The sequence below is a fragment of the Eucalyptus grandis genome, chromosome 5 (assembly GCF_016545825.1).
Source record: "Eucalyptus grandis isolate ANBG69807.140 chromosome 5, ASM1654582v1, whole genome shotgun sequence".
NCBI classification, from domain to species: domain Eukaryota; kingdom Viridiplantae; phylum Streptophyta; class Magnoliopsida; order Myrtales; family Myrtaceae; genus Eucalyptus; species Eucalyptus grandis.
The window spans coordinates 2,977,808-3,004,103 of record NC_052616.1 but is presented as its reverse complement, the minus strand read 5'-3'; the positions used below and the strand labels follow the sequence as shown (position 1 = coordinate 3,004,103).

General features: G+C 38.1%; 2 protein-coding genes across 12 annotated transcripts; both read left to right on the top strand.

Moving 5' to 3' along the window:
- The first annotated feature begins 5,979 nt into the window (after positions 1 to 5,979).
- Positions 5,980 to 12,353, top strand: LOC104443576 (two-component response regulator-like APRR2). 11 transcript variants are annotated; one of them, XR_005551262.1, is made up of 14 exons: positions 6,007 to 6,186; positions 6,508 to 6,709; positions 6,915 to 7,110; positions 7,839 to 7,918; positions 8,158 to 8,221; positions 8,514 to 8,560; positions 8,758 to 8,835; positions 8,934 to 9,482; positions 10,017 to 10,157; positions 10,335 to 10,610; positions 10,692 to 10,763; positions 10,847 to 10,918; positions 11,355 to 12,033; positions 12,116 to 12,353. XR_005551262.1 is itself a non-coding variant. In XM_039312826.1 (13 exons), the coding sequence occupies exons 3-13, from the start codon at positions 6,981 to 6,983 to the stop codon at positions 11,517 to 11,519; spliced, it is 1,674 nt and encodes a 557-aa protein (XP_039168760.1). In that variant the 5' UTR covers positions 5,980 to 6,128; positions 6,508 to 6,605; positions 6,915 to 6,980; the 3' UTR covers positions 11,520 to 12,174. The 11 variants fall into 11 exon arrangements, 10 of the variants coding, with proteins under 10 accessions (XP_039168760.1, XP_010055359.2, XP_010055363.2 ...); XM_039312826.1 differs by having other exon boundaries at positions 5,980 to 6,128; positions 6,508 to 6,605; positions 11,355 to 12,174; XM_010057057.3 differs by having other exon boundaries at positions 5,980 to 6,128; positions 11,355 to 12,174.
- Positions 12,354 to 20,429: 8,076 nt separating this feature from the next.
- LOC104443575 (tobamovirus multiplication protein 2A) lies at positions 20,430 to 25,882 on the top strand. The gene is made up of 7 exons (XM_010057053.3): positions 20,430 to 20,580; positions 21,101 to 21,421; positions 22,880 to 22,979; positions 23,365 to 23,445; positions 23,524 to 23,628; positions 24,388 to 24,594; positions 25,345 to 25,882. Exons 2-7 carry the CDS (start codon positions 21,183 to 21,185, stop codon positions 25,450 to 25,452), a joined length of 840 nt encoding a protein of 279 aa, XP_010055355.1. The 5' UTR covers positions 20,430 to 20,580; positions 21,101 to 21,182; the 3' UTR covers positions 25,453 to 25,882.
- The last annotated feature ends 414 nt before the right edge of the window (positions 25,883 to 26,296 follow it).

Genomic DNA, 26,296 nt, shown 5'->3' with positions numbered 1-26,296 from the left:
CTATGTTTTTACTTGAGTTTACAGGGGGAGATCATATTTTAGTGTTTATTTGACATCATATTAGCTATCAGTGTACAGAAAATCTATAATTTAGGGCCTACCGTCTAAAAATAAAAGCAAATAACATGTGATGCCCGACCCTGTTTAACCGGTTACTCAAAGGGTAACTAGCATGACAACTCACCTCCTGGCCCCTGCTTAGTTCTCCAGGGCGGGGATCAAACCTACAGCTGTCCATTCCCGCTCATCGAAAGCGTCGGCCCTTTGCCATTGGGTCAATCCGGGGTGGGTATCCAAGACACCTGAAAAATAAAAGAATCACACTTCTTAAGAGATCCGCCTACTTCAATTAGTGTAACGACCCGGGTCTCACTGTGTAATATTATCCACACACGCGGTCTTAGGAGCACAGGATCCTCGCTGTGGACCCACACGCGGTCAGAAGTCGACTCTGATACCATTTGTAATGACTTGGACCCCACTATGTAATATTATCCGTTTTAAACACTAAGTCCTCACGGCTTTAAAACGGGTTAAAGGGATCCAAGCCTTTTTATAAACTAGCCCAAGACTCCCCTAAACGATGTGGGACTAGAGAAGGAACCTTCCCCTTTCCTGCGCCCGTCCAGGGACCAAGGTGCGGACGCACCGCCGTCCCTTCTCCCCGCGCACCGTCGCTTGGGCTGTCACAATTAGTGTGCTCTGAAAACGCATTTACTAAGACCAAGCGAGAACCAAAGAAGCACTCTTTATAAACAATGAAAACTTAGAAAGCTATAATTGCATAATAACGACAGAGCTCGGGTGGGTTGTTGTGCTTTTTTGAGCCATGCTAATATGATTTTACTTTCTGTCATGCATGAGAGCCCAGCAAAAGGGAAGAACATGATCATGCAAATGATACCTTGAAAAAGATCGCTGCTGCAGAATCTAACCTATTTTCTTTCGTTTCTGCTGTTACACGAGCGTGTATCATTACATAGCATAGGAGATGCAAAAAGAGTAATCTGTTCTTGTTTAATCCTAGGCATGCATTGGATATATTAGTAGAGACTTTCTCTGATAGAATCATGTGGGCTTCGTTCATTTGGCAAACCAAGAGTTGACACCCAAAAATGATCCAAGACTTAGCGGAAGGTGTTGAGATTGAGTTATCAATGAAAATGGTCGAAGTAACTTGATTGCAAATCAACCACTGCCTGGTTGACGTAACGGGATTATAGTACAATCGATCAAAAGAAACTGGAGCAGCTGTCGACATAGTCAAATACATCCATAGGAAATCAAATTGGGAGAAACCATGAAGACTGTAACTGCCTACGGACAAGAATATGCAACTACAGATCGGGAAGTGCCGAATTGAGAATTTTGGAGGCTATTGAAGTTCATGATTTAGAAGATAACCACACATTGATGGTTATACTTCATACAAGGTCATATAAGGCCGAGTACAATCAATTGTAAAAGATCCCCAATCAACAACACTGAACAAATTTCTACAGTTCAATTTATCGTTTTATCATTCTTATTCGCAATTCTCTATTATTTCAGTCTGATTAGTCCCATTAATTCCGTTAGTGTTAGCAATTCATTCCATACACATTGTAACCTGTTGTAGTCGTTACAGAATCTGATTTATTCAAAAGACTGAAGATCCAACTTTTGGTGAAAGGTATTTCGTCGACAACCATTTTCGACGAAACAGTAGCAAATGTCATTAAAAGTTCTTACCTATCAGATCGCAAATCTAAAGAAATAACTCTTGAAACTGGCAACGTTACAAAGGTCTGATGCAATGGTCTGGTCGGATGCTAAGTCCACAGATTGTTAAAATATGTCTCGAGTTTAAGTCCTATGCGAAATTTCGAATATTCCGAATTGAATATGTTGTAGACGTTCAAAATCGAGCAAAGAAGATCCAAAAATCAACTTCCCAAAATTTGAATATGCGTTGAAGAATTTGGCCGCTAAAGTAGGAAAGTCCAACTTTGACTTGGACTTTGATTTTTGTTTAAAATATACAAAGCTATGTTTTGGTTAAAATTGTTCGAGATAACAACAAAATAATAAAGTTTTGTGTTGACTTTGATCTGCATCTTGGGATTAACGTGTCAGGCAAGATAGGAAACAAAATCCTATGAGAAGTCGGCAAAAGAGTAAGGATCTCACTTATGGTATACAAACTTGTAGCCGTGGGTGGTAGAAGGTTGATCATGAAGAAGTGATCTTTAAGTGCGGTCTCATCGTCGAGTGCTTAAGAGGGATTTTTCTTTGTCGTTCTTATTCGTGAATTATATTCAAGAAAGATTAGTGTTTGTAGCCGATTTAAATCTTGAGGTAAGATTTGCATGTAATTTTTTCGTGAGATTGAGAGATTATTTCTTGAGAAATTCGGGGCTAAACACCGCTTGCGTTTTTTGGTGTAATTGAGGCTTGGGAAACACTGAGAGTATTTGAGTGACTCGAGCGTGTAAATCTCCATTATATCGCTTGATTTATAGTAAATTTGTCGCTGCTCTCCCTGTGGATATAGATCTTTACGATCGAATCATGTAAATCTGATGTCCGATTTATTTTCTTCTTCTATTTATATTATTGTTCAATCGCTGACTTTTCGTAACAGATTTTACGGTCTAGAATGCATGGAATCGTTTCTCCTATGAACCTCGAGATACCTACGATCTGGAGCCTGATGATTCGTGGACTCTTGCGGCGAAAGCAGATGTCTTCGACATTTGAAAAGATAGCTCCATTTCATGGGAAGCCTTGAGATGATGCGGTGCACTTTTTCCACGAGGTTCACATGAACGTGGAAAATGGATCCTTATCCAGCCCAAACCCCTGTTTGGAGTTTTCAAATTTTAGACACCACAGGTGATGATCTTCCACCTTCTCACGCAAGTCGAAAATAGCAGTCGCCAATCGCTTGGATTATATGACATTGCTTTGGCTTGACACTAGACTTGAATTTGGAGTCATGTGATTGTCGATAATTTTACAAATTCGAGCTGGATTAGGAATTATACTTTTATAGATTACTATGATTTTATGTAAAAGTTTCATATTTCGCTTTCGAGTTTGGGCTGTGCGAATCTTTCTTCATCTCAATGTGTACGTATGTGATTACTATGTAATAGGCCGATGGACAACATTGTCGACACGATTTATTAAACTCACTTGCTTTGCTTACCAAATGCTTTTAAAAGTGTAAAACTTTTTGAGAGATTGACACAAATAATCTCTCAATTTTGATCTGATTTGCAATGTTATAGATTTTTAATTTGTTCAATGTAGTTAATAAATTATTAAATGTTCAACATAATCGTTTCATTTGGTCAAACGACAAACCAATCATTATTTAATAACGTGAAGTATTATATGCTGAGTTGGATTCTTAAAAGTGATTAGTCTAACGTACTCACTTTTTTAATTTTATATGTTTAGAAGAGGTCAAAAAAAAAAATAGGGCATTAACATGTTACTCATTATATGACGACATAAATTATTATATCATGATTTGAGATGAATATTGCATTTGGATAATTTGCATGTATTTTTCTTTTGTCCACCAAAAACTTAATAGATTGGAAGTCATGTCAAAAAGATTCCGTTAATTTAAATTAACGAAAGAATAAGATTGACCATTTTCATATAATTTATAGACTGGATTGAATATATACTAACAAATCACATATCACATTGGACAAATTAAAAAACTAATGACGACATTGCACCTTAGACCAAATTTTAGAGATCAATTTGCATCATTCTCCCGAACTTTTATTTTTCCTCATCAATGTATCGTGATCATACAAGATAATCCTTTCCACTAATCAATAATCATAATTAACACGTCAATACATTCATCCGTGGCATATGTGCGAGACATTAACTCTGCTCCTTCGTCATATTTTTAAAATAGCTCAATAACTTATTCAATACAACAAAGAGTGGTCAAAATATTTTCAATTATTTTTAGTTAATTATATAAATATGTCACGGAAATTTTGTTACTAGGATACTTGCAATTGATCTGTATATAATTGAGTCACAAGGGGCTCGTGATAGTACCAAGTTTTCCGTTTTTGACTCCTATCCTGCTCAGGATGACATGTCATTCGTCTGATTTTCTTATTACGTAGGTTTACGTTTTTTGGAGAAATTGTTGTTGTGTGTCTTATACAATTTGGGCAAATTGAATCCGGTGGATCAAGAGCAAATTGTTCATATTTTGATATATTTCACTTAGTAGATCACATTTTAGTAAATGTTTCCTTAGACACCTTGCATTTCGCAATTTAGAAAGTGGTAACACCAAAGATGTTTTATTATCAAATCTGCATAATTATTACGGGAATTCAAGATCCCTATATCGACATTGGAAAGAAATTTTTTTTTTATTCATTTTTCAAACTTTGTGGTGCGCCTATTTTCACTTTTCTATGTGCTATGTTCAAAACCTTTTAAAATATTTTTTTTAGCAGCATTTAGGAATACGTAGAGTATTTCATAAGTTTTCAGAATATAAATCATATATAAATGTGACCGGAAAATAAAAATTCGGTTTTGGCCTTTTTTTCATAACCAAAGCAAACCCACATTGGCTCCTTCTTGTTGTGGTTCTTTTATGGTGCTTGTGAAGATTTGTGTGTTGTTTTTTTTTTCAGCAAATAGCACAAAAACCTCAAATAATACCCACCGTGACACAAATATCCTAAACTTATACATGTGTGGCATGTATACTCCTGTTTTAGTTTTATCCAAAGTAAATTTATCACGCTGATATAAGTTTGGAGTTTTTTATAACACAAAAAAGTTAGAGTTTTTATATTATAATGAGCAAGTTTAAGGTTTTTAGTGATATAAAACAAAGTCCAAGATATTTGTCTTACGATGAGTATAATTTGGGATTTTTTGCGTTATTAATCATTTTTTCACTATTAATGATAACTAAAGATGGAAAATCACTTCTCAATTCGATTATCATTACCATTTCATAAGCAGAGGATGACCAGCTTTCCATTTTCGGGATAAAACTTGGAAAATCTAATAATAATAATAATAATAATAATAATAATAATAATAATAATAATAATAATAATAATAATAATAAAGTAAACAGTGAGATTTATTAGATTGGCGACTCACGATAAAGAAAATGCGGTCAAGCATGCCCCATAAATTCAACCTAAAATATAATCAATAAACTAACTAACTAACTAACTACCGACTTAATCCCAAGCAAGCATGTCTAAGCACAAATTTCGTTGGACGAGCAGCATATTTGTCTCTCCGCACGAGTAAATTATATTTTAATCCCTAATCACCACGTGAGTGAAACCCGTGCGTCGACTTTTCCAAGCCGAAACGAGGGGCAAGGGACAACAGAAAAGTTGGGAGACCCAGCGCACGGTCAATCAAGAGCTAATAATTACAAACTAAATCTCTTGAATTAAAAAATTAGATCGAGAACAATCATACGATGATGCACCAAAGTTGTACCATTCATGCAAGAAAAGACAATTATGGTTTAGATTTGAAAAATCAATGTCCTCGGCACGGATGACATCATTAAAATACGAAAAAATCACAGATTGAAAACGGACACGAGCTCAAATGAAATACAATTTGACATTTATTCATTGCAAAAATATACATATATATATGTTCCGATAAACTTTTATCATACAGCATGAGCATAACATGATAGACAAGCATTCCCCAAAAAGTTTTGCAAAGCATTCATCTCGCCACTGTAAGACTTTTTGTCAACTTTTATTATTATTATTATTATTATTATTATTATGGATCCTTGAGACAATCACCTAAAAAGGAGGCCTTCAACAAAAAGTTCATGTCCCTTTGGGAAGACCCCTCTTTTGTCCGAAAAAAAAAATATGAAAAAAAGGTCATCTTTTTCCCGTATCCTGTGGCTTGTAGCAACTGATGGCAACTACTCGGAAAAGTCACAGACACCATTTCAGATAGTGCACTTAAATCAGACACCCTTCTCTCTCTTCCTTCTCGCAGCACAACGCCCATCGTCTGAAGGCGCTGTCTCTCTCTCTCTCTCGCTCTCGCTCTTTCTATCTATGCACCCAAGCCTGCGGAGTAACCAAAGTGAAAAGGTAGCTCTGCGGTGAATCTAGGAAGAGAGTCTTGCTCGCTCTACAGTGGATACCCAAGGTGGTGAAAACTGAAGGACAAAAGATAAAAAGAATAGACCCCTTCTCCTCTTTTGTTTCTTAAAACCCACTTCAGTAATGGCTTGACTTCTTTCCGTGTGCGTTGGTTCGGTGATGCTATGGTTTGTGTGTCGCTTCAAGTTTTGGGATTTCATAGCTGTTCATCTCCCTTCCTAGTCACCTGGAAGATTTCACAACGGTCTATGTTGGTGTTTTGGGCTTTTCCAACTTATTTTTTTCGTTCCAGCTGAGCTTTTTGTTTCTTCCGTCTTTTCCATACTCGTGATCTTACCTGTGATTCTGTTTATTTGCTGTTCTGCAGAGACCCATCAAGCAGGAAGAATCTTTGCTTTTGAACGAAGATCTTCCTCTTCTGCTGAGCTTGTTATACATGCTTATGTGGTGATCACTCACAATTTGGTCAGTCTCAGCTGAATTATCACATGCTTGTATGAGTTCATCCTGCTATAGGAACCTTTATCTTGGAAAGTTGCATTAGCAATGAGATCGGAGTGATCTGGTGGGTGAGTCATAGAATTCTTTCCTCAACTCATTTCTGTGTAGATTCATCAGATCCCGGAGAACTCGCACATTTTTCCCTCCTGGCATGTGAAGTTTCTTTACTTATGGCCCTTCTCTCCTCTCTCTGGGATCGATTTTGTCACCAGCAGTAACATAAAACTCAAGGTTTCTCGGAATTGAATTCGATTTTCATTTGGGTTTATGCAGAATCTTTTTGGTGGAGCGTGACTCGAGAGACATGTTGGTGGCCTGAGAAACAATGCCAAACCAGCTATGGTTTGCACTGCCAGTGATCTACAAGAATGGAAGGACTTCCCAAAGGGACTCAAGGTCCTTCTTCTTGACCAGGACTCTGATTCTGCTTCAGAGATAAGATCAAAGCTGGAGTTAATGGACTATGTTGGTAAGATTATTCTCTTCTCTTCCTCTTTAGTTACCATAAATGTAGAGATTCTGATTCCTGAATCTGAAAATTTGCAACTTTTCATCCTTTTCACCCTTTCACCCTCCTTGTCTCAACTAATCTTTTGGTGACAGCATCGAACTGGTCCCAGATTTTCCTCCAGGGCATCTTTATTGGAGCCTCATCGATTCAGTTAATGTGAAGTTTGGTTCTTGATGCCAAAGTGGTCTTGGAATTTGACTTATGCACAACTCTTTGCAATAATCGTGAATGATGTTATTTGTGGATCCTGATGTACTTCCTTGCAAGGCTGAATGTCCAACTTTAAAGGGATACCGCAGAAAAGGATCCAAATGCAATACCCAGTTCCACGTTGCAATTTTTCTTGTCCTTATTTGGTGCACTGCAGTTGTAGGAGTTGCAAAAGTCCCTTTTTAAGCACTTTCCAAATGCTACTTTGATTTTGTTTCATTGTTCTTTAATCACCAAACAGTTTTTTTCGTCCTATGTAAAGATTAGGGTGTTTCCTGTGACTGCATTTACTAAAACTTTCGGATCCTATGGTTTCTTTAACATGAGAATTTCCTTGAGTGGTATTCTCCCCCGTCTCCTCAGTGATGCTATTAATTAAAGCGAGGATGTCTTGAAAGCTTTTAGTATCTTCCATGTGAATTCCAGCCTACTTCCATGTCTTTGATAAGCTTTTAATTCTCCTTTCATTTTGACAGTTTTTACATTCTGCAATGAGGACGAGGCTCTATCGGCAATAGCTAGCAAACCTGATAGCTTCCACATAGCTATGGTCGAGGTATAAGCACCATCAATTTCTCAGTCTGAGATCTGAAAATTTATGAACACGTTTTGTGAGAGTGGAATTCTGTGACAAAGGATGCTACTTTCTTCGGAATGCATCTTTGTATCATATTGTTGCAACAATATGGTTATTCCAGCTGGATCAAACTAACCACTCAGTCGATTCATTTACGAGTTACAATGAAGAAAAACTGATTTATTCATTTTTTATCTCATATGCGTTGATGGGTGCAGGTGAGTACAAGCAGTAATGGGAGTTTCGAGTTCCTCGAAGCTGCTAGAGACTTGCCTACCATCAGTAAGTTTGAATTTATGCCCCTGAATTTTCATATCGATGATCATGTATGATCAGCATGCCAATGATGAACCTTTTTGTGGATTTTCTTTTGTTGCGCCCTTAATTGACCTTAATTTAAGTAAATTCAACTTTCAATTTGCTTTGCCAGGCTCACTAGCAAAATCCACCCCCCCCACAAAAAAAAAAAAAAAAAAAAACTTACCTTGTTATCATCACAGAACTAATATGCATTGTATTGAAGGATTAGTCCTTGTGCAGTTTCTCACGCAATGAGTGACCTCTTCTATTGCAGTGATGTCAAATAACCATTGTCTCAGCACCATCATGAAGTGTATAGCTGTAAGTTTTTGCTTTTTCACTTGTTCAATACTTGAAATTGATTTCTCTCATGGTATTCACCTACACTTGGATTCTTTATCTTGTAACCTGGGCAATCATATATTTACTGCTGCAACTGCAAAATTTAGATTGGATATTAGCAGTCTCTATGATAAACTGGTCAGATTTATTTCACATAAAGTTCACATTTATTTCAGCTTGGTGCGGTCGAGTTCCTCCACAAACCGCTCTGTGAGGACAAACTCAGGAATATTTGGCAGCATGTCGCCCACAAGGTTTGGCTGTGTTCTTTTAATTCTTCTTTGCCGAGTTTGTTGTCTATTTATGCGAGAGTGCGAAGCAAATAATCATTCTGATCATGAAATTCAAGCAGGCATTTAATGCAGGGGTCAGTGAGGTCTCGGAGTCTTTGAAACTTGTCAAAGAAACTTCGGTCTCCATGTTGCAGCGTCAATTGAAAAATGAGGAGCAGAACAATGACGAGTCAAGAGAAATGAGAAAACTGTCTGTTCATGAAACTGATCAAGAGATGTCCGCTGCGAGTGATAAGTATCCTGCACCATCGACTCCACAGTTGAAGGGAGGTGCACGGCTCCTAGATGATGGGGATTGCCAAGATCAAACGAATGGAACGGTCGAGAAGGAGAGCGGGGAGCATGATGGAGAGTCAAAATTTGTCGAAACAACTTGTGATGATTCAATGTCTGAGAATATCCAGGAAGCTCAAGGCCAGAGAGATAGGGATGTTATGGTAAAAGAAGAGGATGATTCAGCCAACAATTCCAAGTGCGAGAGCATGATATCTCCGCTGTCTGAAAACAAAGATAGGTCCCACGATGTACATGGTTGCAATGATAATCTAAGCAAAGCATCCAGTCTTCATAATTCTGCCAGAGCACGGGTTAACAGGAAGAAGATGAAGGTATGCTTGTGATGATTGATTTCCTTTTAGCTGAATGGGTTTGATCTGATCCATCTTCAGATAATTGCAATGAAAAGCTTAAAATGTAACATCATCTTTCCTATGAAAAACATTTTTTTCTTTCCCTTGTATGCGTGGAAAGAATCTTCGTTCCGCGAGCGACCCCTGCCATAATGTAGTAGCTATAATAGTTACAAAAGACTTGGTTCACCTTCTGAGTAGACCTCAAATATGTCCAAACACTATGTTTTGTTCATTGAAATTGCAGAGAACCATCCAAAATCCGTCGCTGTCCATCTTCCCTTGTTTAAGCAGCAAACCTCTACATTGGTTTAGTTGTTTCTCCTTCCCATCCTAGTGGTCCCAAAATTAACTTTCCCTACCAAGCCTCCGTAGGTTTTGTAGATACAAGTGTTGTGTGATTTCCTATGTAGAATTATTAGTGCTAGTTAAACTTTCAGTTGACAATCGGGCGGGAGAGCTTTGTGATTCAGTGACTTTAGTCCGTTTGGTCCATGTCGTCCTCCATTTCAGGTTGACTGGACCCCAGAACTGCACAAGAAATTTGTGCAGGCGGTGGAGCAGCTAGGCGTGGACCAAGCCATACCTTCTCGCATACTCGACCTTATGAAAGTCGAAGGCCTGACGAGGCACAATGTGGCGAGTCATCTCCAGGTCAGTGAACTGCTCTTGTCTAAGATTCATCTTACGTTGTCGGTTATTCACTGTAGTAGGATCGAAGTGTTACTTAAATTCGTGCAAGTCCACACTCTCATTTTCATGTTATCGATTGGCCTTAAAGCGACATGACTTCATGCCCTGTGGAAATTTATGTGAATTCACATTTTGCAGAAATACCGAATGCATAGGAGACACATCTTGCCCAAGGAAGATGAACGCAGATGGCCACATTCTCGCGATGGTGTCACCAGGAGTTACTATCCGCATCGACCTATCATGGCCTATCCGACTCACCATCCTGGTCACCCCCTTCCACCAGGAGCAGCCTATCCTGTGTGGGGGGCACCGCCCAGTAATCATCCAGCCGGCATGCAGATGTGGGGGCCGCCTGGCTATCCGCCATGGCCATCTCCAGAAAACTGGCATTGGAAGACTGCCTATCCTGCGGTAAGCAACTCCTGTCACTCTCAACAGTGACATACGCAAAGTTTTTCAGCGAGTGACTACTTCCTGTATCTGCGGTTTTAGATGCAAGCCGACGTGTGGGGTTGCCCAGTGATGCCATCTTCTCATCACGGTCCCAGCTTTGCCTTTCCTCAGGTGAGCGTCCTGAATAATCGGTAGAAGGTTCTCCTTTGTCCTAGACTGCTGAATATAATTTGGTCTTTTGCGGTAAATCGCAGAATGCACCCGTTTGCCATCCCCCCGACGGATTGGAAAACAGCTTCGCTGGAAATTCGTTCGACTATCATCCGGTAAATGGGCATTCTCTTTGACATTTTACAAACATTACGTGGCGGATTTTAGTCCTAGGCCCCCCCTTAAAAAAAAATGCAGCAGCTTGCCTAAATCCCTGATGTTTTCACAAAGCAGGAATGACAACACCGTAGTTCCTGGAATCTTGTGTTTGGTTCTTTGTGCTTTTTGCCTTATAAAATTATTGACTCCTCACATGTCATGGAGGAAATTATCAGACATCTCAGGACACTAAAGATTATCGTTATCCAGGGCCCCCTGAGTTCCTGGGTAATAATTTTTTCTTCTCTACCCCCGATGGGAGGCATCGTTTCAAAGTTCGCACGTAGCAAGTTTAGGACATACTAAGATCTAGAGTCGTCGCACATCATAAGGACAAGCAAATTGCCCTTTTGGCGATGCAAACGATTGGTGTGACATTTTTGTATGTTGCAGGACGAGGAAGTGATTGACAACATCGTGAAAGAGGCGATAAGCAAGCCGTGGCTGCCCTTGCCGCTGGGGCTGAAGCCGCCTTCCACCGACTGCGTCCTCGCCGAGCTCTCCAGGCAAGGCATCCCCAGCATTCCTCCCCATGCCGACCAGCTCGGCCCATGCTGACGCAGCATGGCGTCGCGCCGGCTCCATCCCCCCGACGAAACCTAGCGGCCCCCCTCGATTCCGGCGAGGAGAGGACCGACCGGATCCATCGGCTCATATTTCCGGCCCGCCCAAATTTGGCCGTTCAACGTTCAATAAAAAAAAAGTGGGCGCGTGAGAATGACGCGCCGTTTTTGGGTAGGATGTGACGCGACGACGACGCGCGCGATCTTATCCGACGGCAGAGAATAAAGGCGGGCAACCAGAAGCTTCAAGGAGGCGGGCCGATGTGGGCGGCTGAGGAGTGGCCGCGTAGGTCGACGCCTCGCCACATGTTGGTGGGCCCTCTTTTGTGGTGGTACAACGACAGGAGTCATGTCGTGTTTAGCAAGAAAAGAGGGACAGGAGTGTGTTCCAATTGGAGCCGCTTCAGCTGGAGCCTCTTTTTGTTGGATTTGGGTCGTGTCGATGTTTGCATGTTTTCCCATGTTGGTCCTTTCTGAGGATTGAGGGGTATGGCCCTTGCTTCTGTCAGGTGTGTCTAGTCTCTCGAAATAAATGGGGTCGTTTTGGCATTTTGTATGTACAAATTTGACTAAATTCTCGAAATTTTTTAGGGGTGGGGGGAATTGGAGAAAGCAAAGAAATGCCGGGCCGTCGCGATAATAATCTTGAATGGATAGAAGGAGAAAATGCACAGCACAGCTACGAGTTATTCAATTCGGCAGATGGGTGATTAGTGATGCTTTTGGTTCATGAACGGGATGTGCATGCAAAGGATGCCTGATCATTTAGCCAATGCGACTGTACTTAATCGCATTTGATGTGGTGGTCTAGTCATCATTGGTTGTCTTATATAGCACAATGTCACATTCGCGATATTTGGCAAGAAAATAGTTGGAATGACTATATTGGGGTATTTTGCAAAGATTTAAGACTAAATAAGCAAAAATTAAAAAGTTCATAACTTCATTAGCTTTGTTACATACATGCTTTGGAGTGATTAGATAGTTTCGCTGAAGCTAGCATAGAAGCATTTCCCTTGCATAATTTACTTTTGATATCTACCTTTGATACCTACCACTGTAAAAAGTATAATATGGTCAATCTTTTGCACGTGGTAGATTTGGAAACCTACTCTTTGCCAACGGATTATTTTGTCCCTTCCCTTCAATAATTTCAAATCCCTTGTGCATCGTTGAGCTTAAAAAAGAAGAAGTCATTTTTACCCTCCTTTTCAGTTTTTGAAGCATGTGAGCACCTCTTTATCATTTAGTGAAAAGAAATAATTAAAAAATAGTTATAATGATTAGTAAAATCACTCGTCACGTTGTCCCTGCTTTTTTAGGCGAGTCTAGTCTCTCCAAATAATGGGTCGTTTTAGCATTTTTTATGTACAAATGTGACTGAATTTTGGGGAAAAAAAATTTGGGGGGTGGGGGGAAATAAAAGAAGGGTTAATAGCATGAAAAACTCTAAACTGGTACACGTGTAACAAATTTATCCCGATTGATCATAAAAAATCACAAACTAGTACATTTATGACAAATTTACTCCAAACTTATTTATTCGATCGCAAAAAACCCCAAACTGATAAATTTTTGACAAATATATCTCCGCTAAATTTGATTAATACCACAAAAAAAATAATAAAAATTGTAAACTATGATAAACAGAGCGTAAAATCCCAAATTGGTATACCAGTCAACTGTCACGTATCATTTAACTTAATAATTTGACAATAAAATTTAACGAAAACTAATAGAGGATAAATTTGTCACAAGTATACCAGTTTATGATAAATTTGTTAAAGGTATACTAGTTTAGGTTTTTTAGTGGTCAAAAAAATAATTTTGAGTAAATTTATCATAAATGTACCAATTTAAGGTTTTCCAGGGTATTATGAAATAAATAAATAAATAAATGATGGGGTTGTCACGATAATAATGTTGAATGGATAGAGGAAGAAAATGTGCAGCCACATGGTTATTCAGTTCAACGGATGGTGACTAATGATGCTTTCGGTTCATGAACAAGATACGTGTGCAAAGGGTGCTTGATCAATTAGTTGATGCGACTGTAGTCATCATATTTGATGCAGTAGTCCGATCATTATGGTCCTTCTACATGGCAGGTCATCCCATCAGTATTTTTGGCAAAAAAGACAGCTAAAAATGCTAGAATTTATGATTAAATTAGCAAAATTAAAAAAATTGGGATTTAATTAGCATTCGTACATATATGTTTCGAATTGATTGGACATTTTCTTCAAGATAATAGCCAAGCATTTCGCTTTTGTAATTTACTTTCGATCTCTAACATTTTTAATTTCAAAGTCTAATCTGATCAATGTTTTGCACGTGGTAAATTTCGAAATCTGATATATGCTAATAGAGTATCATTATTATCATTATCATTATCATCACTATTATTATACGGAACTACTGGCCATCATTTATCCTGTCCCCTCCCTTCAATAATTTCAGATCCCTCGTGCATTGAACATAAATAAAAAAAATATATATTTAAAAAAAAAATATTTTTACCCTCCTTTTCAGTTCGAAGCATGTGAGCACTTCTTCATCATTACGTGAATAGAAAATAAGTAAAAATTAGTTTGTGATGATATTAGTAAAATCAGTCGTCACGTTGTCCCCTGGACCTTTTCAATTATTATTGCGTACGTGTGGGACTTGTCCGTCTTCAACTTGACCGTTAGTTGGTTGTCTTGAACGACCGTTACCATGATTCCCGCCCGGACGCTTCCCTCGCTCTCCTCGAAAGCTCCCCCCCAATCGCACCCACATTCTCCCGCCAAATCTGAGCGCGTGCATTGCCGTCGTGTTCTTAAAGTGTCATTTGTTTTTACAAGTGTTCCATCCGCTGAAAGTGAACGATCAATGGAAAAAATGCTCCAGTGGCCACTCTTTCAACATAGAAAGGAGAAATGAGGGGTTTAAATTCCCACATTCTCAAGGGAGATAAGGTGGGAGCGCATGAGTTTCAAGAGTGGGTTTCGACTCCCACGCCCTACAAAAGGTAAGGCAAAAGTCTGGGAGTGAGTGTAGAGTAAGAATAGAATAGGACTGATAAAAAAAAATGAAAAAAAGATATTTTACGGTTAGAGAAGATAATCGCATTTAAAATTGCGGAAAATGCTTTCTCCTTTTTAAAAAAAAGCAAGAAATCGTTTTCTCCAAACTCATTTTTTCAAGAGATTAATTTGTTAAGTTCTTTTGCATTTTCTATATTTTTAGCGTCCCTCTTTTTTTTACATTGCTTTATTTTGATGATAAAAAAGGAAAAACCCTTCATTTTATACTTAGTATGTTAGTAATATCGTAGAGAAGGGCTTCGGTATCATCTAAATATCTTTCATTTAAGAACAAAATATAGTCATAAATGGAGGAAATAAATTTCAAAGTAAAATTAAGATATTGAAAGTCTTTTTTTTTTTTTGTCTCTCTTTCAAGTACAATAATTCCCACCTCGACACTTCGCTCTCATCAAAAGCCCCCCCCAATTGCACGTACATTGTCCCCTCATATCTAAGCGCGTGCATTGCCGTGCCATGCCCCGTGCTGAATTCTTGGGACGCATTTGTTTTTTTCACGAGTGTTCGATCTGCTAAAAATGGATGACCAACGGGGGAAAAAAGTGGAGTGACCATTGCACTTAAAGTTGCGAAAAATGCTTTCTCCATTCTAAGAAAAGAATAAATTGTTTTCCCCAGACTCCTTTTCCGCGTGAAGCTTAACGAGGATTGGGAGATTAATTTGTTCATTTTTTCGCATTTTCTATATTTTCGACATCCCCTCTTTTTACATTGCTTCATTTTGATGATAAAAAAAAAAAAACCTTAAAATTTTATACTTAGTATGTTATTAATATCTTATAAATGTCCACTTAACCCCAAAAAAAATCTTATAAATATCCTGCATCTAATAATAAAATATAGTCATAAATGGAGAAAAATAAATTTTCAAAATAAAATCTAGATATTGAAGACTTGTTTTGTCTCACTTTCAAGTACCATGAGCCGCACCCTGTGCTTCGCTCTCATCAAAAGGTCTCCCCAATTAAGGCTGTACAAAAGAACAAGAAACCACCCAAAATTGGATGGGATCGAATTGGAACCGATGGTTGTCATAAGGGTCAATCCGATTCTCAGTTTCAATTTAATAGAACTGGTAAGTACTGGTCCAATTCACAATTCTAGGCATGGAATCGCCCTCCCACCCGCTTGGACCAAACTTATATATAGTTAAAAAAAAAATCATCTCAATTACTTAATTATTTTATAGTTTTTCGATCAAATATATATGGACATATATGTATATTTGTAGTTATTTGACATTATTGACTAATTTTATTTCTTGGGTGCGTAATAGGATTAAACCCCTACTCTCTTTTTTTCATTTTAATAATTCATTTACTTGCATTCTCAACCAAAACAAAATAAACAAATGTAGAGGAATGAGAGAATTGGTTGGAGATTTCCATAACTGTTGCGTTGCTTTGTCATCATGATACAAAATTTAGAGCCAACGATTTGTTTTAAGAGCATAATTAGTCTTTCCTTAGCTATTCTTATGATTAAATTTGATTGACGTGGAAAAAAAATGGATCAAACGATTAATGTTTTAGGAATGTAATTCTCTTAATGTTTTTAATGTGGGGAAACCATAAGAATACTACACCAAAACCTTAGAAGAAATTGAGTTTTTAGCTAATAAGTATTGTTTATTTGTTTCGCCCTATACCTTTCAATCCTCGATCAAAATCAATGGCTCTCAATTCTATCCAAATATAAGGCTAGACAAGCTTTGGTTCTCTAAATATAAAATAGATTCATCGTGATATTAATCGATGAATGCAATTATGTAGGGATTAAGGTTTGGTTCCCGAGTAGATTCATAAGAACAAATGAGTGGGTCTTGATTCTAATTTTTCAGAATTGGTGGGAACCGCTCACCTAGATCATATTCACCTCTAATCCAAATTGCACGTACATTATTCCGCCAAATCTCAATGCATGTTGGCTCCGTGCCGAATTCTTAGGACGCGGTTTGTTTTGACGAGTGCTTGATCCTGAAAAGTGGATAATCAATGGAAAAAAAAAAAAAAATTGAGTCAAGCAAGACAATCGCAATTAGAGTTGCGGAAAATGCTTTCTCCATTCTAAGAAAAGAAGAAATTGTTTTCCCCAGACTCCTTTTCGCGTGAAGCTTCACAAGCGCCGAGAGATTAAGTTGTTAAGTTTTTGGCAATTTCGATATTTTGGGCATCGTTTTTTTTTTTTTTTTTTTACATTGCTTTATTTTAATTATTAAGAAAAACCTTTAATGTTTAGGGAAAAAGCCATAAAAACCCCCAATTTTGCCGGGAGTGATAGATTTACCCAAAACTTTATTTTGTGACGTGAAAAACCCCGAATTTTACAAATTGTAACACATTTACCCCATTAAGGGTACTTTCGTCTTATTCTTTATGTTTTTTCTTTTTCTTTTTTATTATTTATTTTCTTCTTCTTCTCTCTTCCCTCCGTCGACCATGGCAGAGGGAAGCCGGCGTCTAGCAAGGGCTGCCCTCGCCAGCGTCGAGCGAGGGTGTCCTCGCCAGATTTGGTGAGGGAGGCCCTCGTCCGACGTCGACGAGGTCCGCCCTTGCCTGCATCGGGTGAGGGCTGGCTAGGGAGGCCCTTGCCTGACGCCAACGAGGGCGGCCCTTGCCGGACATCGACTTCCCTCCACCGGCTCCGCCATGGTCGACAGAGGAAAGAAAGAAGAAGAAAAAAAAAAGTTTTTAAAAGTAAAAAGACCAAAATGCCCCTATGATTTAGGGTAAATGTGTCACACAAATGAAAGTTCAAGGTTTTTGTGTGTCATAAATAAAAATTTGGGGTGAATGTGTTATAGTTAGCAAATTTCAGGGTTTTTCACGTCACAAAACAAAATTTGGGGTAAATCTGTCACTCCAAGTAAAGTTTAGGGTTTTTGGTGGCTTTTTCCCTAATGTTTATACTTCATATATTACAGATATCTCACACTAGGATTTCAATGGCATCCTAATATCTTACATTCAAGAACAAAATACAACCATTAATGGAAAAAAATTGATTCTTTGAGGCAATTTTTTTTTCTCTAAACAACAAGAACAAGGAAATCCTAAGTTATCATTAAGGCTCTGTTCGTTTCGCGGAAAATAACTTATAGGAAAACATTTTCCGGATTTTTCGGCATTCATTTCATGGAAAATAAATTCCTTAGAAAAAATATTTTCCATGAAAGGAAAAAAGTCTTCTAAATTATGGGAAAATATTTTTCACTTTTGAAAAGTGAAAAACATTTTATTCACTTGATCTTTCTTATCTCACACCTCTATAAATCCTCACTTCCTCCTCCTCTTTCTTCTTTTTCTTTTCTTTTTCTATTCGAATTATTTTTTAATTTTCTTTTTCTTTTTTTTTTAATTTGAGTTATTTTTAATTTTCTTTTTCATTTCTTTGTTTCCCATCTTCTTATTTCTTGGCTAGTCGTCGGCCATTGCTAGGCGAACCTCGAGCTCGTCCATCTCATGCTTGCGCTCTGCACTCTTGCTTATCCTTTTTTCTTTATTTACTCTATCCAGCTGTTGTACATTGCTTAAACAAAGGGCTCTATACGCTTTGTTTTTTTTTTCTTTTCTTTTGTTTATTAGAACATAAAATATGCAAGGGGAGAATAGGCCACTCAACTAGAAGATTGTCATTAGAGTTGTACATGCTTTGCTTCTTTTTAAAATCCATACGAACATTTTTTAGAGTAGATGAGCCTTTGGCGATAATGAGGGAACAAAGATATAAAGTAAGTTTGTTCGGATTTAGAGGCAAGTTTATATTTGATGGATTTATAGGTTGGTAAGTAATGCATGCCTAAGTGGTGAAGTTTTAAAATATTTTCCTTACCAACACCGGAAAATATTTTCTTCAAACATTTTCAAGTTTTAGCCGAACACTAGAAAATATTGTTATTTTTTTGGAATAATCCATTTTTTGCGAAACAACGGACCCTAAGTATAAATAAATTCGACCAAAAAAAAGTAGTATACATAAAGAGTTGCAATCGGACGATTTCGGTTAAAATTGAGATTGTAATAGCCTCTATCAATAATGGAAGATCATATTCGCCTTTTAATGTCACAAATAAAAGCCAAAAAGGATTGCGCACACATGTCCATCGAAATATACACTTTTTTATTTTATTTTATTATATTAGGATATGTTAGGTCGTCTAATCCACGAATGTAAAAGTGGTGTTTTTACTGGACTTGGGACAACCTACGAAATGGACAACACACGACGATCCGATCGCTGTCGCACCGTCCAAACCCTTACCCCCATTCATCTTTTGTGAAAGGGGAAGGGCTAGGACATCTTTGTGCTGACCAGCTCATGTTCACATTCCTAAATCTCCTGGACTTTAATTGAGCTTCAATTTCATGAATTTGGCAACCCATTTTGATGTTTCATATGCAAATTGGTACCAGAGCTCCGCCTCTTTAGCGAAGAACGAATAATCGGGAAAACATTTTTTCTCTATAGGATCTTTTATTGATAGTAAAAAGTTTTTATCAGTCGACGATAATCCATTTTAAAACATTTTTGTGGCCGATGAAAATTGTTTTCATCTATTTATTTTCGTAAGCAATACAAGCGGTCCGCAAAACAAATGGGTTCCAAATGTATGAATCAAAACTCTTTGCCGCCATAATATGGACCCACCACTTGAATATGAACCTGCAAAGTGGTCCAAAAATGAGCAATAATAAGGGCCTCCGAAATGGTTAAGAGTCCTCTCAATCGCACCATGGCAAGCCGCCCATCTTTTAGCACGTTGTGTCGTGATTTCGAATATTTATATCGATAATGATGAAGTTGCTCATCATTTAGCACGATGCGTTGTGATTTCAAAAACTCATATCAATATCGATGAGAGCAATTGATTGATGACGGGGGAGTGCGTAATAAATATCGCCCTAAGCGGATGGATCGGTCAAAACACACGGAGGCCGACACGGACACCTTCCGCCCCGCTACGCCAACAACTTATGTTGAATCGTGCACTTATGAATTAGGTTTTTCTATATTTGACCGAAAAGAAAATTAGGTTTTTCTATGGAAAAATCATTTTTTTTTCTTTGACGGTATTGAGCCGTAGATGATGTCAATTTTTGAAGATTTATTTATTGGACGATACCCATTGTTAGGTTCTAATATTTCATAGATAAGATCATGGATGCACGTTTGAAATTAGGGAGTTGCCTAAGAATAAAACTAAGGAAGTCTACCGCTTCATTTCTTTAAGGAAAAATGTATAATTTGATTTTTTTTTTCTAAATTGATCGCTTGTATTACTTATAAAGACTAACTGACGATTGTTGTCCACAAAAATATTTAAATAACAATTATTATCAATAAAGAAAATATTTTCTATTAATTAATTATTTCAATCGATACAAATGATAATTTTTAAGAAATTTTCTTACCAAATTATTTACTTTCCACAATGATTGTGTTCGTTTCGTGGAAAATGGATGATTTGAAATGTATTTTTTAAAAATGATTATTCGTATCGCTCGAAATAATTAGTTAATGAAAAATATTTTTATTATCAACAATAATTTATATCAAAGCATTTTTGCTAACGACGAAATCTATTTCTCATTCATTCATTTTTATAAATAATACAAATAATCATTTTCTAAAAAATATTTTTCGAATCATTCTTACCAATTAAAACGGAGTCTACGTTATTATTCTAATCTTTCAAAATATAAATCTGGTACATATGGAATATTCTTAATTTCCTTTTCTCTCTCTCTCTTTTTTTTTTTTTTTTTTGTGTTGGGGGGCTACAGAAGAAATTAAAAAAAAAAACTGCCAACCTGGCAAATAATCGAAACCAGCAAATTCTGGAAAAGAAAGGGAAAAACAAGAAACGCCATTCTAACCTTCCTCGCCACCTTCAACACCCTCTCTCTCTCTCTCTCTCTCTATCTGCGATTTCCGGAATCCGAAGAGTCAATCCGACTCAAAGCTCCCGTAAGTTCTCTGTTCGATCTTGTGTAGTTTTCGAAACTCGATCGGTACTGTAATCGTCCCTCGGTTCCATCTGCGTTCCGTCGACGTTTTTGCGCCGCTTGTTTCAGCAGGAGATGCGATCGGTCTTCTCTCTCTCTCTTTTTTTTTTTTTCTTTTTCTTTTTTTCTAGCTTCGATTGCTGGGAAAAATTCCGTGTTATCCATTCGATTTTGCTGGGAATCGGCATGCGTGGCGCGTAGAGTCCTGCTAGGTCGAATTAGATGTTGGGTACGGTCTGAGAAATGCTGAGGACATGAGGTTCGGTCTCTCGTTTTGCTCCGGCGGCTTGTCTAGGACGGAAGTCGAGCTTGTCTGTAAGTTAGCTGAGGTTGTAATTCATTCGGTGAGGCATGTGGGTATGTTCCCATTTTTCTTTGGGATGGAAAAATGCCGGCTTTTCGGTCGGCCCGCGTCGCTGGTTTCGAGTTCCCACAGAGGGGTCTTGTGTTTGATCTGTTTTTTGTTTTGTGCTTGTGATTAGGTGACGAGTTGGTTGATGATTCGGACGGGACCGGCTTGATATCTCGCGAAAGTAGAGGAGAGAGAGGAGAGGGATATAGGGGATGGCGTGCAGAGGGTGCTTGGGGTGCTTCTTGAAGCTCTTGAACTTCTTGTTCACGCTCGCGGGCTTGGCGATGGTGGGTTATGGGATCTACTTGCTCGTCATGTACCTAAATTCGTCCAGCGATGCTGTCTCAGTTTTGCCTGTGGGCACTGGCGGGAATTTGATAGAGCTTGGCCGACCGATGCTCACAGCAGTTTCTCTGTCAGACAGCATTTTTGATGATTTGCCCAAAGCTTGGTATGCTCTCTTTTTGGATTTTTTTTTTTCCTCACCTGAATTTGCTTCATGCTCTTGAGTCTATCCATCGTTGCTTATTATGGCTGTGATGAAGCTGGACATTATAGTATGTTTATGTAAGGGCTAGACTGATCAGTATCCTGTAATTTTTTTATTTTTATTTTTGCTGGGCCTCAAAATATCAGGATATTTTCATCAAGTGTTGATTAGTTACATGAAGGCATGCAAACAATAATGCATGAAGAGCAGTTCTCCTTAGAAGTAATAGATAGGAAAGAAAGTGTTGTGTTTGTGATTAGGTGGACGGGTTCCTCTTAGATCTCTGGTCAAGTGATGGAGGATTGAGTATAATTGAAAAATGGCACTTTGATATGTGTGATTATTTCTGAAATTAGAATATCTCAAGTAACTGGGTCACGATTATTAAAAGGAATATTTTATTGATGTTGTGGGAGGTAGGATTTTTGGATTCATTCTGCCATCATCTGATTATGCCAGCATGCATAATCACTACTTGCTAGTGCCTAGATCTTTCATTTTACGACAACAACAAAAAAAGAAAAAAAAAAATCTCTCATTTAGGATCTGTTTGTTTCATGGAAAATAAATGATTTGGAAAACATTTTCCTAAAAATAATCACTTGTTTTGCTTACGAAAATTAACTAACAATTTTTTTTTTCATTGACTACGAAAATGTTTAGACATGAATTATTGGCGATAATGAAATATTTGTCAGTGACTTATTATTTCAAGCATACAAGTGATTACTTTTAGGAAAATGCTTTTCAAATCACCATTTTCCGCGAAACAAATGAAACCTTAATGATGGAGGGAGAGTAAAATTTTAGTTCTTGAGCTAGCCCAGATGTTAGAATTAAACTTGTGAAAATGTTTTTCTAGACAGTCTATCTAGTGGACCTTGTGGAGATTAGTTGGGTCATTTGGCACGAAGTGTGCCTTCCTAGCACATGCAGGGAGGCTTACTGTAGAACTGCCAATCTTTCTTAGTATCATAATACCAAAGTATGCGCGGTATCCTCCAGAATTACAGTTTCTAAATCTATAATGAATGCTTCCAGTCTACCATTAGTGGGCTGCTGGAAACTCTTTTATTTGGGGTTCTGAGCTTAAAAGTTGCCTTCATGGCTATATATCTAGATTGAATTGGGTATGATGTGCTCGAGCAAGTTGTGACTGCCTTTCTCACTGGATTACAGTTAAAATGTGCATCTATGCAATCCCCAGTATTATTCCTATCAGCTGATATTTCAACTTTTTGCCTCTTTTGGTTTTCTATTTCACACTCTTGCATTTGGATGAGTGTTGATCCTGACAAACAGATCTCCAAGTTCTGAACCGATGTTCATTGATGCTTGCATTTGTTATCTGATACTGTTTTTGTCTGTTGGCATATGTTGGAAGTGTCTGACTCATCTCTATATCTTATGCTGATGCAGGTTCATCTACCTATTTATGGGCGTTGGAGTGATCCTCTTCGTTATATCTTGTTTTGGTTGTATTGGAGCTTCTACACGGAATGGATGCTGCCTGTCTTGTGTATCCTTATTTTCACTATCGTAAATTATCTGGTCAAACATATTGATTTCCCCTTTGCTAATGGGAAGTACTTCGAAATAGTTACCCTTTTTTTCTTAGTTCTTATTTTCGCATATTACGGCATGTCATCAGCATTTCTGTCAGAGTAGCTCGAGGCTGAGTACATGCCTAAGAACTTCAATCTCTACTCTTTTATTGATGGTTTGACCATATTTTTGATGCATGATATTAAGTTCATTTTGCATCACATGTTAGTAGCTTTTATTAGCTTATAATATGGTTTCATGTTATTCTTATATAGCATTGACATCATGTCCTTTAATAGTGCATTAATTCTTGTTTAAGTTTTGAATTTGTAGCCAATGCTTTTCTTAAGTAGACATAGTACTCAGTGCTGGTGATCATATTGATCTTGGTAGAGCTGGGATGTGCAGCTTTCATATACTTCGACAAAAGCTGGGAAGATGTGAGTATGGTACCACTTTTCTTTTTTCCTAGAGTTTCTATAACATCAGATAATATTACAAATCTCTTTGACTTGTAGGAACTTCCTACGGATAACACTGGGGACTTTGCCATGATATATGATTTTCTGGAAGAGCACTGGAGTATTGTCAAATGGGTTGCTCTTGGGATAGTTGTATTGGAGGTAAGCTCCTAATTTTCTTCTCTCTCTCTCTCTCTCATCGATTGATACAGTGAATGTAATAATGCAGATTGCCGTTGTAAACTAGTTCTCATCTATGCTTTTGGGAAAATGTTCTGGCAATATCCCGGATGTGCTAATGTATGAGCAAAAGTGATCCAAATTCAGTGTGCTAACTGTATTCATTAAAAAAAAGCCATAAACGTTGCAAGGTCAACAGCATGGATACCATATCTGTTTCACGCGGATGCCAGTGAGGAAAAAATTTCCTGGGTTGTTTGAATGCTGAGATTCTAATGCCTTTCAGTTTTCTTAATCTGCTGGGCACTATCTGCTACATTGCATAAGCGGTGCATTCCAGTGAAAATTTATCATAGTGGAGGAGCTCCTTGTTGGGGGTGGAAGTGGGGAAAATTGCATTATGAACAGTTGTGTGCTAATCGGTAGAACCACGTGGTATGATCTCATAGGCGGTTAACTATTCAACACTAACATCGATCATTTGTGAGCAAATCGAGACTTCAGATGAAATGAATCCTGGCTTTAGAATACTTCTTTGAGTAGTGCTAACGGAGAGTGGGGTTTGCTCAAGAGTTATGACTTTGCTAGGTATGAACTGCAGTTGAAGATGGTAGAGGCTTACCTTACAAAAAAAATATGAGAAATGAGGCCTTTTGCTGACTATAATAGCCTCATTTGTTGGCTGTCGTAGTTACTTTAGTGTGGTAGTAACCTTAATGATGATTCCCATTGCAATTGCAGGCATTGCTCTTCTTGTTAGCTCTTATGGTTAGGGCTGCAAACAGGCCAGTGGAGTATGACAGTGATGATGAGTATATTGCTCCAAGACAACAGATCCGTCAGCCATTTATCAACAGGCCACCACCAGCAACTGGTGTACCTGTTGCTGGCACCCTTGATCAGCGACCAATCAGAAACGATGCCTGGACTGCTCGTATGAGGGAAAAGGTCCAATCTCTTCTTGCATTATAAGTCTTCAGTTCATTATTGACCTTGGGTTGATAACCAATATTTGATTCCCAGAGTCTGAAGACCTGAGTAGATAAACAATCTCAAGTAAAAGTTGTCTCCCTATGTCACTAGTGTCTTTTGCATTATTTGACTGTTTAAAATCACACAGTTTGTTTTGATCAATCACGGCACATTCCAGAATATGTGGCTTCCTTTCCACCATTTTGCATCTTCCTATATTATACAATTAGAGTCCATTTAACGGTAGATAATTCCAGGATGAAGTTTACACGTTGCTTTCTTTCCAGCCTTTTCATGAGCCTTTGCATTCTCATCCTTTTGAAATTCCTCCAATATTTCTTGCCAAAACTGGTCCTTTTGCTATGCACTTGTGAAGACAACATCCACGTAAAATTGCAAATGCCTCCTCAACAGACCAAATTTAATTGGGTTTTGCCTTTTAAAAAAAAATTGGCCTCCTCAGATATCTCACTCTGACCACAGAGACTTTAAATAGGTTTTAAAATCTCCTCCCCTCCCCTCTCTCAAAAGCAAAGTATTCCAAGTTAAATTCTCATTTGCCTGTCGTGTCATAGCAGTTTTAGCTGTGGAACCTTATTGTTTGACTTTTGGGTGCAAAGGTCATATGTATGACCGTGATCTGGTAGACTAATCCTGCTTAAATTCAGATATGTACTTCGTACCCTGACACGTTACTAATTTGTGATGCTTTTCTCGTCGGATCAGTATGGGCTAGACACCTCCGAGTTTACATACAACCCATCTGAGTCAAGCAGGCATCAGCAAGTGCCTCCGCAGAATGCAGAAGAAAGGAGTCGCTGCACCATCATGTAGCTGACATATATCCCATTGGTTCAACCTGATGGAGGCTGAGCACGTGGACGGAGGTGCAATCTGATAATGTTGAATTTGAGGAGACCTGTGTGCCTTTTCCAATTGAGTCTCTGTATCTTACAAATGCTTTTGGCAGCTCACAAGGTTTTACTCACGATGTTGAGTACATTTACCGAGTTTCGTGTGTAAAATCATATTGCTTCTGCTTTTCAGTGCGGAGTTGCGGGTGACCTGAGAGTCGGTTGAGAATTGTGTTTTCCCCGTTGCATGAGTGTCTTATTGAGGTAGTTCTTCATAGAACTGTGGACTGAAAGTACGCTAGCCAATTTTGCTAAGATGGGCTTATTATTGATGAATACGCTTTCTTTTTCTCTATAAATTTGTGCCTGTGAACATACTTTCGGTATTAAACATATAATGCACTTCGATTGGTAGCCACATTTCTTTTAAGTCACCTCGAAATCTTTCTTCTAGTTTGAGTTATACTGCTTGTAGTAACTATGGACGTCTATTTACATGACGATGTGACGAGACGGATTGCACATTGAACCTTTATTCTTTTGTCGGCTGAACTTTTTATCTCACGATCGACTGATCTGCAACCTGATGGAGGAATGGAAATTAATAGCCAGACGAACCACCGGTGTAATTTGGGAAATCAATTGAAAATCCAATTCAAGCTCCTTGTGAGAGATCTACATACAAAGGAAAAGGTGTAGTGAAACAGAACGCTTAGGAAGTCTAAAGTGCAGTGATAAATTGATACGTTGCAGAGGCAACAAACAATAATACCATGTCCCAGAGAGGAGAGAACAGAAACTAAAAAGAGCAAGAGGGCAAAATT

Bases quoted from the DNA above. Each gene is read 5' to 3' on its own strand.
- LOC104443576 (XM_039312826.1), top strand. From the start codon at position 6,981: ATGGTTTGCACTGCCAGTGATCTACAAGAATGGAAGGACTTCCCAAAG. The intron at 8,222-8,513 runs GTAAGTTTGAAT...CTTCTATTGCAG, and splicing joins TAGAGACTTGCCTACCATCA to TGATGTCAAATAACCATTGT. The intron at 10,919-11,354 runs GTAAATGGGCAT...TGTATGTTGCAG, and splicing joins ATTCGTTCGACTATCATCCG to GACGAGGAAGTGATTGACAA.
- LOC104443575 (XM_010057053.3), top strand. From the start codon at position 21,183: ATGGCGTGCAGAGGGTGCTTGGGGTGCTTCTTGAAGCTCTTGAACTTC. The intron at 23,446-23,523 runs GTGAGTATGGTA...TTTGACTTGTAG, and splicing joins TCGACAAAAGCTGGGAAGAT to GAACTTCCTACGGATAACAC. The intron at 24,595-25,344 runs GTCCAATCTCTT...TCGTCGGATCAG, and splicing joins CTGCTCGTATGAGGGAAAAG to TATGGGCTAGACACCTCCGA.